Source organism: Meleagris gallopavo, chromosome 21, assembly GCF_000146605.3.
Source record: "Meleagris gallopavo isolate NT-WF06-2002-E0010 breed Aviagen turkey brand Nicholas breeding stock chromosome 21, Turkey_5.1, whole genome shotgun sequence".
NCBI lineage: Eukaryota > Metazoa > Chordata > Aves > Galliformes > Phasianidae > Meleagris > Meleagris gallopavo.
The window spans coordinates 6,862,110-6,877,495 of record NC_015031.2 but is presented as its reverse complement, the minus strand read 5'-3'; the positions used below and the strand labels follow the sequence as shown (position 1 = coordinate 6,877,495).

The following is a 15,386-nucleotide window of genomic DNA, read 5'->3' as shown; positions in this document are numbered from 1 at the left end:
ACCGGACGCCGCCGCGTGCGGGGGGCTCGCAGCCGCCTGAGGCCCGTCCGGTGTCGGGTCCCGTCGGGTTCCGAGCGCTGCCGGAGCCGGCGTGACTCCGTGAGAGCCGGGGGCTCTGGGCGGGGCCCGGCGGCGCACGTGCTTTGCGGCCTCTCGATGACAAACCCGCACTTTCTTTCCCAGGATGTTTGTGTCTTGCTCGCCCAGGCCTGCCAGCTGGTTCACTTCGATGAGGAGCATCTCGTCAGCAAAGTCTGTCAGCTCATCCATCACCTGCTTAACAGATTCCAGGTATGGGAAGCTGGCTGTGCCTTAACCCTCTATGCTATCTCCCTGGGCTCCCATTGAGCCAGAGGGGCCTTTTGACACTTCTGTGGGGCTGTGGAGCTGACCTCACGTGAGGATGCTTGGATTTTCAGTGCAGTGTTCATTTGCTCTTAGCTGAGGTTCTGGCCTGTGACTCCAGTGTGACTGGGGGCTTCCTGGTGTAAAGGCAGCTCTCGTGGGGAGTACAGCTGGTTACAGGACGCTCATGTGCACCAATCTGTTTCTGAAATCTAAATTTCTGATTTTGTGATGATGTGTGATTTTAACAGCCAGATTATCCAAGTTTGCAGCCATGGGGATATAAATACATTGATCAGTACAGGATAATGCTGTTTTCTTGATCATAATCCTTTTTTCTTATGACAGGTGGTAGTTGATGAACAGAACTTGAATTTTCTTCTCTCTTACTGCATCTCTGCACTTAAGCAATGCAGCTCTTGGACACACGTTGAAATTCTGCAAGCCTTAGCAGCTCTTGTTTACAACAATGGACCTAAATGTCAGAAGGTGTGTTTACAAACTAAGAGAAAGTAAGCAAGAAAGGTTTTCATCCTTTACTGTTTCTTCTTTTTTTTTTCTTTTTAGATAAAAATGTGTCTTGTTCTCAAATCACCATATCTTTTAGGTTAAGATTAGATCCCATTAGAATCATGCCTAGTGTTTGTGCAAAAGTTGAATTGCAGGTGTTTTAGGTAAGTATTTTAATAGTCAGTATATAACAAGATTTTTCCCGTGCTCATTGATGCTGTACCTGCATGCAGCAGCAGTAGGATCCATCCAGGATCTGGCTTGAGCCAGAGGCACACAATGGAAGGAGGGCACCCAGCTCAGTCTGCAGACTAAGCACTCTGGTCTGTCTGTGTGACAGCCAGAAGGAACATGGGGAGACTCAAATTGCAGACACTCTGCAGTCTCCATTGAGGATCCCAAAATTTATCCTGCAGCCAGATCTGGTCTTCAGTGTGCAGTGGTCTCAAAGCCATTTTGAAGCAGAGGTTGCCCAGTGTTATAGCTGAAGTTTGCACAAAGCTTCTTCTTGCTGCAGAGTAAGGTAGTGTTTGATATGATCAATTCTCTTGCTCTCACCAGCTCTTGGCAGTTTGCAGAGCAGTTTCTGCAGTTTGGCTAAAGCTCAAGGTAGTGATGTTAGCAGTGTTGGAGCTGCCAGCTTGCGTGGGTTTGTAGCCTAGAAAACTGCAGAAGCTTGGTACAGCAGTTGTCACTAACTTAGAATTATGTCTGGGAAGAAGGCATAAATTGTGACTCAGTCTGAACTATGCTCACACTCGGTACTTTTTTAAAATACAAAACAGGAGAACTTTGGAAATAATAATCTTGTCGTTTTGATAAACACAATCTGTCTGTGGAATTTGAAGTTGCAGCTGATGAGTCTTTTTCTTGTAGCATAGATATGATATGTTTATCTACCAAACAGAGCCAGCAGGCTGAGGGAAGAGCGTTAGTGACTTTGGCTGCTTTGTTTTAGTACCTGCAGGATTTGCTGGGCAAGACGGGACTCCTGGTACAGTTCAGTGATCCTGCTCAGTCTGACGTGGAACTCAGGAGGGCAGCAGTACACAGCATGGCAAACCTGTGTCTCAGGTGCATACAAGCTCTTGCAGGTGGGGAAGTGGATGCTTTAGATGATGTACATCTGACAACACAGACAGCTGGTCTGCTCTGTGCCAGGAACAGCGAATGGGGACCAGTCAGCTACACGTGGATACATTTGAAATATAAGACTTTAGTGCTCCAAGGTATTGATTGTATCGTGTATGGATAGATACTGCAAAGTCTCAGACTTCCAGAAATAGTGTTATAAAGGAAATATTTAGGGAAATAAAAAGTTTTGTCTGGTCCTGTAACGATTGTTGGGAGGCTGTAGAATCTCTGTGCTTGGAGATGCTCAGAATCTGAATGGACACAGTGCTGTGCAACCTGCTCTGCTTGGCTCTGCTTAGAGCAAGGATGTTGGACTAGATGGTCCCTTCCAGCCTCAGCTATTCTGTGATTCTAATTTCAGGAAAATCTGTTATAATACTTGAATTGTCCTATGAATATTACCAAACATGCAGTAATGGCTTGAAGTAATTAAATGTGCAGGAGACAGATGCTTAGGAATCCATTACAAAGATTTTATTTAATGACAAAAGCTACTGCAGCATTGGCCAGCTTTTACTGTATGGTACTTAAGACAGCATAGATTAAAGTGATGCAATTGCCCTCTCTTTGTACATTAAATCAAGTAGACATTAAAATGTAAAATCATTAAATTGAGAGATGTGGGAACTAGGAACTGACAGAACTGACATTTAAGGGTCCCCTTAAATGTGAATTCTTGCCTTTCATCATTTGTAGACATGGAAGCTCATTGAGCTGTGCCTGGAGATTCATAGTAATTGAGAAGGTAGCCACAGAATTACAGGATTGTCTGGACGAGGAGCTGCGAGATCTGCTTTAGTAGCTTGTGGTAGCAGTGGTAATGAGAAGACGGTTGGACTAGATGATCTTATAGGTCGTTTCCAACCTTGTGATTCTATGATTCTAAGAAGCAGAGAGCTGTAAGGCATGCTGGGATTGTGGGAAGTCTTTGTGCAGGTTTCCTTTTGTTTTTTTTAGTTAGTAGAGCTGATCCTTTTCAAAGAGCTATCGATGTCTTAGGCCCTCCTCCTCAGCCTAGCAGAGGGTTTGCATCTGAGTCTGTGTAGCTTTATAAAGCTGTGAAGCAATGATTTGTTTCTCGCTTTTATTTAGTGTGCCTGGACAGCCATGCTTGGATGAGTCCTACAGAAGTGTCTGTTTTCAAACGTTCCTAAGTGTTCTGCAGTCTTCAAAAACCTCTAATGTAGATGACATTGTCTTTTGCATGGTAAGTGTGAGTCTGGAATACTCTGATTAGGAAATTGGCTACTGGAATACTGGAGTTTGGAGTGTGTTTTTTGGACTATTTTCAACTGAGATTTTGCTTAAATAATTTATTTTTTGGATTTGTTTTAATTGGGCAGTGTAAATAACTGTCATGGCAACTATGTTGAGCAAAGCCATAACTACTTAAAAAATCACTCGAAAGATGTGAAGCTTCGGTGTTTTGGGAAAGAAAAGTAAATGATTCTGTGTTTTGTTTTCAGTTGCTACAAAATGCACTGAAAGGTATCCAGTCACTTCTGAATGGTGGGAAGATGAAGATAATGCAAACGGACCAACTTGGATCTCTCCTTGCAGTATTAAAGGTAACTACTTAATTTGACACTGAGGACATGTGCTGAAAAGGAAAAATACACAAACATTTTTGTTGTTGTTTCAGAAATGTATGTTTCACGGGCTGCCAGGGCTGAGCATAGAGATGCCTGCAGCCTTGTACCCAGCTCCATTACCTCAGTATGACAAAAGGTCACCTGCCAAGCAGGAGCAACCAGAGCCAGCTGCCTTTAAGCCCACAGGGGTAAGCTGAAGTTATACTCCTTTACTGTACTCATGTGTTTGTTGTGGTTGTGTGTTACCTGGTATGGCATTGGTGGCTAACAGGCTCTCTGTGTTCTGTGTGATACATTTTGTATTTTTTTGCTTTTATGCTATTGGTTATACATCTGAGCTAATTAAAATGCTTTGGTTTTGTCATCTGAGTTTACAAATGGCTCTGCAGAGATGGGTTTTCTTGACTTAAGCTGTGTGCGTCATTTACAGTTCTGCAGCCAGGAGTTCTTGGCCTGAAGGCATGGAATTGGTGCTTGCAGACGAGACAGAGTTCTTTATTTTATAAATTGCATTTTGTCTCCTAGCACTTGGACAATTATTTGACTTCTTCTGAGAGAAGTCAGGTTCATCTACTGACTGATTTTTAAAAATTATTATTATTTTTTAAATTAGCATTATTTTGGTGTTTTTTCCCCCTCTTTTTCCTTGCTTCCTCATCAGTTCTGCTTAATCCTTATACAGATTATTTTTTGTGTACAGTGTTGCACAGAGTGCACGTGAGTGCAATCATATGTAATGTTGCACAGAAGATACCAAATAGTTGTGATAACTCCTCTGGGTAAATTAAATTTCATCTCAAAACTACTTATTTGAAAACTAAAGCTGTTAGATGTTAATGTTCTATACGGAGGGCATGATTTACTATATTGAACTCTGCTTTTCTTCTGGATTAAAAGTAGTTTTGTTTTCATTTGGGATTTTTTTCCTTTAGTAAAAGATGTATCACTATAAAATGATTGCACATCTTCCTGGATATATACGTATACATAAAATCTAGCTTTCTTCATACAACAGAACCGAAGAAAGAAGTCCAAAGGGAAACAAAAGAAGGGAGAATTTGCAGAGGAAGGAAAAGAAGATTTGTGTGATACAGGAAACGAATCAAACCGTGGAGCAGACGTGATGAAACTGAATTTGGAGAGCAGTCCTTGTGCAGATCCTCGGGCTTGTGCATCAGGTGTTGCATGTGTGCCTGCTGGAAAGGATCCCTTACCTTCACATGGTACTGGCTGGAAAAGAATCAGCAGCAGCGAGTCAGAATATTCTGATGCTGAAGGCGGAATACAGAGCAAAATGAGGTTATTGTTCTTCATGTAAACAGAAAGCATAGTAACATAGTACTAGCTTAAATCCGTCATTCTACACTTCTGGTGTTTTATTAATGTTTTTGTTTATTTTTTTGAAGATCTTATCAAGCCAAAGTTCGTCAAGGGGCGCTCGCGTGTTTCCTCTCTGCTATAAAGTCAATAGAAAAAAGAGTTCTTTATGGCTACTGGTCAGCATTTGTTCCTGATGCACCCGGCATCGGCAGCCCGCAGTCGGTGTCCTTGATGACTATTGCTTTAAAGGACCCTTCTCCTAAGGTGAGACAGTCCTGAGTAGATGAAGTGTTGTATTTTCCATGCATTAATTGTAAGAGTTGTCTTCTCTGCCCTTTAGTTGTAGTTGTGTTGCTTGCTCTCTGTACTACAAGAAATAAACGAGGATGTATCGGTTAAGGAAACCAATTACAGTCACTACTCATTTCTGGTGTAATAGCTCCTGAAGTTACACTGCATACTAAGAATGTGGTACCAATCATCTCCTTGAGATGAGTATTTAGGAGGGCCAATGAAAATAGTGGATTCTTACAAGATCTGCTGTAGCTAACAAGAATGTTTATTTTTTCAGACACGTGCCTGCTCTCTTCAAGTCCTGTCAGCTATTCTGGAAGGTTCTAAGCAGTTTCTCTCTATTGCTGAAGATGCTAACGATCACAAGAGAGCTTTTACTCCCTTCTCTGTAATTATTGCTTCTAGCATCCGGGAGCTGCACCGCTGCCTGCTGCTAGCCCTGGTGGCAGAATCATCTTCTCAAACACTAACTCAAATAATCAAGGTGAATGTTTCAAGTGCTGCACAAGAGCTGAAATTGGTCTCTAGACTTCTGAAGAAAGGTTGCATGGAAATTCTTGTGGCTGTTAAGGAAGGACCAGGGGTGAAGAAGGAGGGTAAATAGACCGAAGCCTTGTGATGTTATGGCAACAGTGACTGAGGCTTCCTACAAAGTCCTAGAGTTTCTTCTCAGTGCATTTTTCTTGTTTTGTTTTGTTTTGTTTTGTTTTTGAGGTGAGTGAACCTGTGAAATGACTCTGGAGGCTCCCCCTGGCTTTGAAACCTGAATCCAAACAGCCTTCTTGAAAAGTTTTTCATGGGCTGTTGGAATGTCTTGATCTTTATGCCAGGTCATGTAGGAGAAGCTTGCAACCAATTTTCAAACAACAGATAATTTGGGGTTATTTGTTTTCAGCTGCCCTCAGATACTTAGCTGTCAAAAATGACCTAAATATTAAATGAAATCTGTTGGAGGCCAGACACTGTAACCACCATGCCATGTATGTTCTTTTATGTGTTTCAGTGCCTTGCAAATTTGGTTTCAAATGCGCCATACAGCCGTTTAAATCCTGGGTTGCTGACAAGAGTTTGGAACCAGATAAAGCCATACATTTGCCATAAAGGTTTGTTTTCTGTATTGTGCCTCTTTGTATATGTTAGTCCTTAATTTAGCATTAGTTAATGTACAACATTATAAATACATAATTAGAGAGAGCACTACCAAATTCTACGTTATGATTTGTCTCATTTGAAAATGGCTGAAGAAGGATACTGATGCATCAGTGAGATGCTAATGGACTGGCTTTCTCTTCCCCCTCCCTGTTCTTTCTTGCAGATGTTAATGTTCGAGTTTCTAGTCTCACATTATTAGGGGCTGTAGTATCTGCCCAAGCACCTTTACCGGAGGTGCAGCTACTTTTACAACAGCCCAGTTCTTCAGGGCTAAGCAACAGTGGTAGTGCAACCCCGCATCGTTTTAATTTTTCTGAGCAGTGGAGAAAAGCACTCCCCTTGGAAGGGGAATCTCCAGAGAATCCATCAGGATGTTTGCCTCCAGAACCCTGCTGGCTTATTCGTCTCTGTATTTCCATCATTGTTCTGCCCAGAGAGGATTCCTGTTCCGACAGCGATGCTAACTTTCCATCTGGGAGTGTTTATGAACCATCTCCCGTTCGACTGGAATCCTTGCAGGTGAGAATGAACAGTTAGCTTGTAAAGCAGCCATCTTGCACAATATCACATAGCCTCAGGCCTGCTGAGTCTCGTGGGTTGCCTTTGCTCCTACCTCTTGCGGAGTGCTGTAGGCGAAAGCATTTGCTGGAGCAGCATTTCTGTTCTGTTGTGACTGAAAGAGTGCTAACGTTTTGATTCTGTGCTTGTGGCCACAACAAAACCATCCCGTAGTAAAGCTGCAGCAGCAAGTTCATCTGCCTGTCATTTTTGTGTCTTTATTATTTTTAAATGTTTAGTTGTGTGTGCTGGCATCTGGTGAAGGCTGTGAATTTCCCTCGTGCAAACTCCTCCATACAGAATCTAACTTGAAATTTTGCTAGAAAATGGTGGGGGAAGAATTCTGCAATTGGTGAACAGAGTGCAGAGAGCTGTGGGGTGATACTGGCATGACTAAAGAAGTACTTGTGAATGTTGGGACTTGGACGTGTTTTTCTTCATGTAACCACAGAAAATGGTAATATTTTGTAATGTGCATCACAGAGTCTCATACTTCTTCTGGAACAGTGCATATTTGTTAAATCCAGCTTTGCAGAGCACAGCAGCAGTGTTGCAGGAGATGCAGAATGTATTGCTCTTACAGGCAATAGCTTTTTTCACTACAGAAGACTTCTCTTAGAGTAAATAATTCATGGAGTTGCTACCTGATAGTGCTTTTGTGGCTCTTTTTCAAACAGGATAATGGAATTGGAAGGATTTTAATTAGCTCTACTATTCTAGAAGTTGTACTGTAAGGTGTATCTGTTACTGTAAGGTGTATCTGTTACATTATACTTTAGTGTCGTTGCTGTGTTGATTAGCCTGTTAACATGCTCTCTGTACTTAGGGTATTTTGTTTTAATAGAAGGAAAAAAATGCTGAATTGAATTCATCTTTTGCTTGTGTTTAGGTGTTAGCTCTTCTTGTGAAAGGGTATTTCTCTATGGCTCAGAGCTATTTGCTAGAACTTGGAGAAGTGGCTTGCAGATGCATGGAAGAAACGGATCCATCCATTCAGCTTCATGGAGCCAAAGTAAGAGTGTGAGGAAAGACCAGTATTGTTCTATCTAGTCAATTTTGTCAGTCAGTGTGCTTTGCAAATACAGATGAGTAATGCTGAATATTCAGGTCTGCAAGTTTTGTGTAGCAGCACTCTGTGATGAGCCGGTGCCTTCCAAAGTGGCAGGCTGCTGTGTTTCCAGAAATGCATTGTGACCTTCCAGTCTTGAACTCTGAGCAGAGGTTTGGTACTCTGCTGAGTTCACAGGAGGTCTGGGAAGTGCATGGACTACAACGCTGGTCCTTCCCTAACTTATCATCACTTTGTGCATGAACTGTAGTCTGTAGTAACTGTACTTAACTGTAGGAAAACTCAGGTTTCCTCTTTGCCCAGATATTTGTTATGCTGCTTTAGCTGGAGACTTCATCTAAGAAAGGCTTTTCCTCTGGTTCCTTCACTAGCAGACACAGAATAGAGCCCAAATTAATACTGGATCTTCTTTACCCAGAGAACAAAAATAAAAGTTTAGTCCTTGATAAAGATTTCTGTAGTTTGGTGATACTTGAGTCACTCTGATAAAGGCCTGGTTGCATTCTGCTTCCTTGCAGCTTCTGGAGGAGCTGGGCACAGGTGTAGTACAGCAGTACAAGCCCGATTCTGCTGTTGCTCCTGAGAAGAGAGTACCAGTCAGCATGGTGAGTGTGGGCTCCCGCTCAGATTCTGCTTACTTGAGCTTCCTTTCTTGATTTCCTGCAGAGTTTCTGGTGTGAAAACTGATAAATCAATGACGGGAAAGAAGAAAGGCAGTAAGTACCCTGCAGCTTTATAGGTGCTGGTGTGTAGAATTTCTGCAGCTTTCTGCATTAATTTGGCATTCGTTTTGGCTGGTAGGCAAGTGATCTTTTTACATGATATTAACACTGCCTTTCTGCCTTTCCTTATTCTTCTTCTGCCTGTCTGACATAAGTCAGCAAGCTGGAAGACCAGTTCAGGCTTTGCGTGTGTCAACATAAAACCTCCAGATACACCTGTAGAGTTGTGGTGAACTTGCATTGTGACCAGAGCCTGCCTGAATGCTCTGTCTGCTCACATGTGGAGCGAGGCTGGCCACAACCATGTATGTGACTTCAGAGATGTGCATTGCCTGAAGCTGTTGTTCAGACAGGTTTGCTGAAGCTGAGGAACTGGCATTGTAGTGGTAATGTAGACCTGTTTAGGACTTGTTTCTTGAAATAGGGAAATGCTATAAAGTTCTTTAGAGTAAGCTAACTTTTAAGCTTGTCACCAGTGACCCTCCCAGGCAGGAAACGTGTCCAGCAGTGCTGGCTTCCTGTTACTTGGTATGAATGTAAATTGTCAGGCAAATGAAAACACCCATCTGTGTGGTTTCAAGAATGGAATTGTAGTTCTACCAAATGCAACCTAATCCAAGTGTGTGCGTGTGCCCTTGAGAAGGAACAAACACAACTTGGTGAATAAGTGCTTTATAGCACTACTAAAATGTCTTGAAAACATTTTATTCTTGGTGCTAATTATTTTAGGGTTCCAAACACCTGTAATCACTTTCAAATGAGATTATGCTACCTGCTGTAAGTTTGTCTTCTGGGTGATGGTAAAAAAGACAAATTCTTATAGAACTTTGGCATAATTGCTGATTTAAATAGGTAAACCTGTCTGCCGTGTCCTTAGGTTGTAACTTTCTGGACTATGATGTTGAATGGCCCTTTGCCTGGTGCTCTCCAGAATTCTCAACATGCAACTCTTCAGACGAGTGCCTGTGATGCTCTGTCCTCCATCCTGCCAGAAGCTTTCAGCAGTCTGCAGGTAATAAAGCACTCCTATAAGCTCGGCATTCTTACCTATGGAGATATTTTCTTGACTACTGCACTGTGGAAATCTAAAACCCTTTACATTTATAGGGAGAAGGTAGAGAATGTTTTTTGCATTCTGAGTAAACTGTGACCATTGAAGACTGGAAAAGGCAATATTGGGAGTAATTAGTCTCACAAAACAATTAAACTGTGGGTCACAGAAGCTCTTTGGCCCTGCTGTGAATGCTCAGCCTTGGCTATTGATGCATGGGATGGAGGGCAGGAATTTCATTGCACGAGGGAAGGGTGAAGGGTTGCTATTTTGCTGGTTAAGCAGTTGAAGGGACAGCTGACCTAACAGCCGTGGACTGATGCTGTGCACCGATTCACATGCATGCTTTTTCTCTTGCCTAGTTTTTAAAACATTAAGCTGCAGTGTTTGCCCTGGCGGAAGCAAATGAATATGTTGGCCCTCCTCTCCTTTTGCAACATGAAATATGCTCTTAAACATGAAAGCCTTGGCAGTGTACCACCACTGCATTGTGCAGCTCCTTTTGTGTCACTGTGCCCTTCTTGATGGGGAGTACTCTGCCAGATCTCATTTGCCCAAGAATTGCCAGTGCAGCAGTATCTCTGGAATTCTCAGCCTGGTTTCTCCCAAGTACAGCATGTGCTTCATCACTCTGTACTTTGATCTTGTACACTCTCTTGTCCCTGTGGCCATGTGGGGTCAAGTCAGTGCCCACTCTGACCCTTTGCTCTGATGAAACAAAGATCTTTGTTGCGGGCTGGTAAACTGACAATCTGCCCAGGATGAATTTAATTTACCTTGTTGTCCTTGTTCATGAAGTGGGAAGAGTGACGTAAGACAGAAAAAACAACCTATCCAGTTTGTTTTACTTCTGATGGGCCATTTACCTTCTGCCATTTGGATGACAGTTAATATTTAGTTTCCTTCACAGTATTATCTAACAGCAACAAGATAGCATTTTCTCTGGAACCCTTCCAGTTTCCTGTGTGGCATCCTCAAATGCCCATCAATCTACTTTGAAGAAAAGAGTACACTCTGAATGGTAGTTTCTATAGATTCTGTGTATTAAGGTCTCTCCCAGTATTTGTTGGTTATCTTTCTCTGTGGGACAGTTTTGTTTTCTGTTTCCTCTCTGTTGCCATAACTGTCTGCCATTCCAGAACGACCAGCAGATACTGTGCATCACTCTGCTGCTTGGCCTGAACCACAGCGAGACCCCACTGGTAAAAGCTGCTGCCGTGCGTGCCCTTGGGGTCTACATCCTCTTCTCTTGCCTTCGTCAGGTCAGAACTAGTTAAACTTTTTCTTACTTTGAACCATTTTAGAATGAGTTTGATGAACCGTAAGATGGGGACATGAGTTCTTTCGCAATGAGCCTTCCTTCATTCTTTTGGTCTTTGGCATGTATCGTTTTTCTTTACTACCCCAATCTGTCCCTTGCCTGGTATGGGAACACAAATCAGAGCAGTTCTTTGTGAGATGAAGCAGAACCCAGATTGCCTCATCAGGGAGCCCAAAAGGAGGAGAGGACCTTCACCAAGCTCTTGGAGACCAAAGTGGGAAGGGAAGAAAGGAACAGCGATGAAGTAATGCTGGGAAGAAGGGAGCAGCTGCACTCTGTTGAGTTTAACTGAAGATTTTGATGGGAAGGCTTCAGTTTTGCTTACAGCTCTGAAGTAAAGCTTACTCAGAGAAGAACACTGGTTTGCTTCCACAACAACTTGGTCTTACCTCACTTAGGGTAGCACTCATTTTTTGCAATGTGGCCTTAAATGGGTGATTTTAACAGAAAATTATGCAGTCGCTGATGTTGAGAGTTCAGTCCAAATATTTTGAAAGAAAAATCCTTTATTGTGGGCAAAGGAGTGAAAATGAAATCTGTAGTGCCGTAGAAGGGAAGATTAAACAAGCAGCTCAGCAGGGAGTTTGGCAAAGCAATTACTTTCTTAACAGAGGGATTTAGTGAGTGTAAGAATGGCAGTCCAGGTAATTATGTTAAAATCCAAAGTAACTGAAGCACCAATGAAATTAAATTATACAGTGAAACCTTTCAGCAACTGCTACCCAGGAGAGTGGTGAACTTGGTCACCATGGAGGCTTGGACTGTTAATTAAAGATCAAACAAACCTGTGCAGAAAGCACAGTAAACATGTTAAAAGTCATCACCTAAAAAAAACAAATGTCAATAGAGGCGATTTCTGTGGAGATCCTATTTTCCCTACCAAAGCTCAGAATATGTATGTTACTAAGGAAATCACCCGTTTAAAATAAGCAGCAACGACAAAAAAATATATATATTTTCAAATTGCAGGGTTTTTTTTCTTTTTTTCCTTTATAGGATGTGATGTTTGTAGCAGACACAGCAAATGCTATCCTGAACTCCCTCCACGACAAGTCTCCCAGCGTCCGTGCCAAAGCTGCCTGGTCCCTGGGCAACCTCACCGACACTCTGATTGTCAACATGTAAGCAGAAGCACAGCTGCTCTCAGTGCCTGTAGTGCTAGAGGGCAGTTAGTCTCAAAAAGACAAAATCCATGGTCGCTGTGTCAAAATGAGTGTTTCTTTGTAACCTGTCTTTAGCCAGCCTTTCTACTGGTGTGCAGGGCTGTGTTAGCACTATCCCAGTGCCCTTGCTGTTGGACTCAGCTGCTTGGCTTTAGGTCTTTTTGTCATTAGTTCCAAAGTATGATGCCAAGCTTCCTTTTCTGGTTTTTGTGTGTCACTTTGTGTAGCTGTGTGTTCCTTGATAACTTTACTTTCAACGTAACCCAAAAGTAGAATTGATGAATATTTAACACTTCCTCAAGCCAAAGACTGAAGGATGTCCAACCAACTGTTACATTTTTAACAGGAGAAATAGTTATCATATATTCCTGCTAATGAATTGCCTCTGAGCAATTCATTGCCCTCTGTCTTTTATTACAGACTTACTGCATTGCTAACAGGCTTTCTTGCATTGATAGCTTGGTTTTAAATTAATAAACATAGTGGTCACATGTAGTAAGGTTTGCCTTACATATTAGCCTTCTAAAGAGTGAAGGTTGTTCATACAAGTTTATAAAGGATTGTATCACATCTTTGAGAGTGGATTTTCAGAGCTAGTCTTTCACAGTGTGATTCTTCTGCTAGGGAAACAATGGGACAAAGTTTCCAAGAGGAATTCTCTGACCTCCTACTGTTGAAGATGTTACGGTCTGCGACCGAAGCATCCAAGGACAAAGACAAGGTATGACTTAGGGAAGGAGGGTGGAGGATCATGGTTGCATTTTTATTGAAAAGGGCACTAGCTGCATGCCTCTAGGGTGTTCTGCCCCAACAGACAGGGAGCTGCGGGTCAGCATCCTCCTTTGAGAGTTGATGTTTTTTGTTTGTTTTTTCTCTCCAGGTAAAGAGCAATGCAGTCAGGGCCCTTGGGAATCTGCTTCACTTCCTGCAGCCGTGTCACGTAGCACACCCCAGGTTTAGGGAAGCCATTGAGGAGTCTCTCCAGGCCCTTGTTTCCACTGTTCAGAGTGAGGCCACTATGAAAGTGCGTTGGAATGCTTGTTACGCACTGGGCAATGTATTTAAGAACAGTGCTTTGCCACTTGGTGAGTAGCCTTGTCCCCGTGGCTCGGTCTTTGTACAGCAGGTTGTGGGGTTGATAAGGTCTCTGTTAGAAATGCGTTGCAGAAGAGGGGAGAAAGCAAACCGAGCTGAATTGTGCTGTCATATCCAGAGGTGCATCTTTCCCAGAACTCTTATCAGTGAAGTAGGTTCAGATCCTGAAAATGCTAATTTGGTCATCACTGTGCTGCATTCACTTGGAGGTGTCATGTTAGAAAGGAATGGGATCATAGTTGTGGTCTGAAAATAGGAAACCAAATGTTGTTTTTACTCTAAGAAAAGCGTCAGCAGGTTAACTTCTTTAAAACTATTTTCATAGCTCCTTATTTGCACTGATCTCATCAGAGACATAAGCTGTTAAATATTTAGGAGACACAGTCACCATTTTCTTCTATATTTTGAGTAACTGAAATGGGTTTGTGGTTTTGCTTTTATCATTAGTATTTATTTACTTGCAGGAGAGGCTGCTTGGACCACACAGGCATACAGCGCGCTTTCCTCGGTAGTGAAGTCATGCAAAAATTTTAAGGTCCGCATCAAATCGGCCATGGCTCTCTCAATCCCCAGCAGGAGGGAATGCTACGGAGCCACGGAGCAGTTCTGCCAGATCTGGAGTGCCTTGGTGGAAGCCTTGCAGAAAAGCGAAGACACCGAGGACTTCCTGGAATTCAAGTACAGCGCCAGCCTCAGGACACAGATCTGCCAGGCTCTGCTTCATTTGTTGAGTCTGGCAACAAACACAGACCTGCCACTCATCTGGGAAACCATACGAGCAAATGGTGATGCCATCAAATGCTATGTCGTGCAATATATGAAATCTGGAGTAGAAGACAATGAAGCAGGGATGCACACAGACTTGTGTGAGAGAGAGAGACTATTGAAAGGAGCTATTGAACATCTCCATGGGGTAGAGAAACATCCAGAGTGCAAAACTGGAGGGAGAGTGTCTGTTTATCTAGAAGATGTCTTGACAAACCATGCTGGTGCCACTGAATTAACAGAAGCCTAAAAAGGAGCGCTTGTTTCAGTGACCAGGAACTTGCAGTTTGATGGTGTGCAGAGAGGAAATGCCCTGCTTTAATTTATAGAGAGCATCCAAAAGAATGGCTTCCTGTTGATGCTGTTAAGCAATTGATTTCAAACTTAAATCATTCATAGCACCTAACTAAACAGTTCTTGAAATTTTTGTTGCCAATGAACTCTAGAAGTTGTTTCCACTTGGTTTTGTTTGTACCTGAAACAGTGTTACCCCTTGAAAAACAAATGCCTTTTCCTTCTTTGTATGTTTTATAAATGGAGCCTGTTGTGTGAGCTCCAAGAGCGTTTTGTTACGTATGCTGCTATATTCAAAATCACTTTTGTAAAAGAGGGATGGGGCAGAATTTGTTTTTCTAAGCACTGCGAATTTTGCCGTTCTTATGTTCCTGCACTAAACCCAAACATGCCAATATTTGAATACCAGCTCAGAGCAAACATGCTTTGCCTTTAACTGTCTGTTCCTGGTACTTCACACCTGCGTTGGCCTCCCTTCCTCGCTGCCTTCCTTCCCTGTCTCCCAAGAGCTCAGCTCTGCCAAAAAGCACCCGCTCTGTGCTGAGCAGATGGCAGCTGCGGGTCTGACTTCAAACCGGTGCTGTTGCCTTTTTGTGGGACGTGCTGTGATGTTCTGCACCTCCCGTGGCCGTGTGCACATCGCTGAGCTTCTGTCCCCTTCCCCTTCCTTGGGGCTTGCACTACTGCTCTGTTTGGTTTGTGCCTGCCGTGCTGATAAGCTGCGGGAGGACCGGGCTCTGTGACGTTGCCGGGGACTGATCCGAACCTCCAGGAATGAGGCACTCGGGGAGCTCAGTGCCCCGGCTGTCCTAACCTCTGCGGGGATGTTTGAACAGAGTTCTGAGCAAGCCTTCGCTGTCATAAAAGCTCTCTGGCATACAGCGTTTGTCCGCTTTGTTTTTACCCTCCTTGCTCTCGCCGCAGGTTTCAGCGGGCCACAAGAATTTGAGTATCCGAAACCCCTTCAGCTAAACGGAGCCGCGGCCCGGAGCCTCGCTGCG

General features: G+C 43.1%; 1 protein-coding gene across 1 annotated transcript; it reads left to right on the top strand.

Annotated features, from left to right (window-relative positions):
• The first annotated feature begins 24 nt into the window (after positions 1-24).
• Positions 25-15,266, top strand: HEATR6 (HEAT repeat containing 6). The gene is made up of 19 exons (XM_031556448.1): positions 25-291; positions 694-834; positions 1,814-1,929; positions 3,082-3,196; positions 3,456-3,557; positions 3,632-3,769; positions 4,597-4,880; positions 4,988-5,165; positions 5,473-5,679; positions 6,199-6,298; positions 6,511-6,866; positions 7,795-7,917; positions 8,493-8,579; positions 9,574-9,708; positions 10,887-11,009; positions 12,065-12,189; positions 12,856-12,952; positions 13,112-13,316; positions 13,791-15,266. The coding sequence occupies exons 1-19, from the start codon at positions 157-159 to the stop codon at positions 14,339-14,341; spliced, it is 3,318 nt and encodes a 1,105-aa protein (XP_031412308.1). The 5' UTR covers positions 25-156; the 3' UTR covers positions 14,342-15,266.
• The last annotated feature ends 120 nt before the right edge of the window (positions 15,267-15,386 follow it).

Bases quoted from the DNA above. Each gene is read 5' to 3' on its own strand.
- HEATR6 (XM_031556448.1), top strand. From the start codon at position 157: ATGACAAACCCGCACTTTCTTTCCCAGGATGTTTGTGTCTTGCTCGCC. The intron at 6,299-6,510 runs GTTTGTTTTCTG...TCTTTCTTGCAG, and splicing joins GCCATACATTTGCCATAAAG to ATGTTAATGTTCGAGTTTCT. The intron at 9,709-10,886 runs GTAATAAAGCAC...CTGCCATTCCAG, and splicing joins AAGCTTTCAGCAGTCTGCAG to AACGACCAGCAGATACTGTG.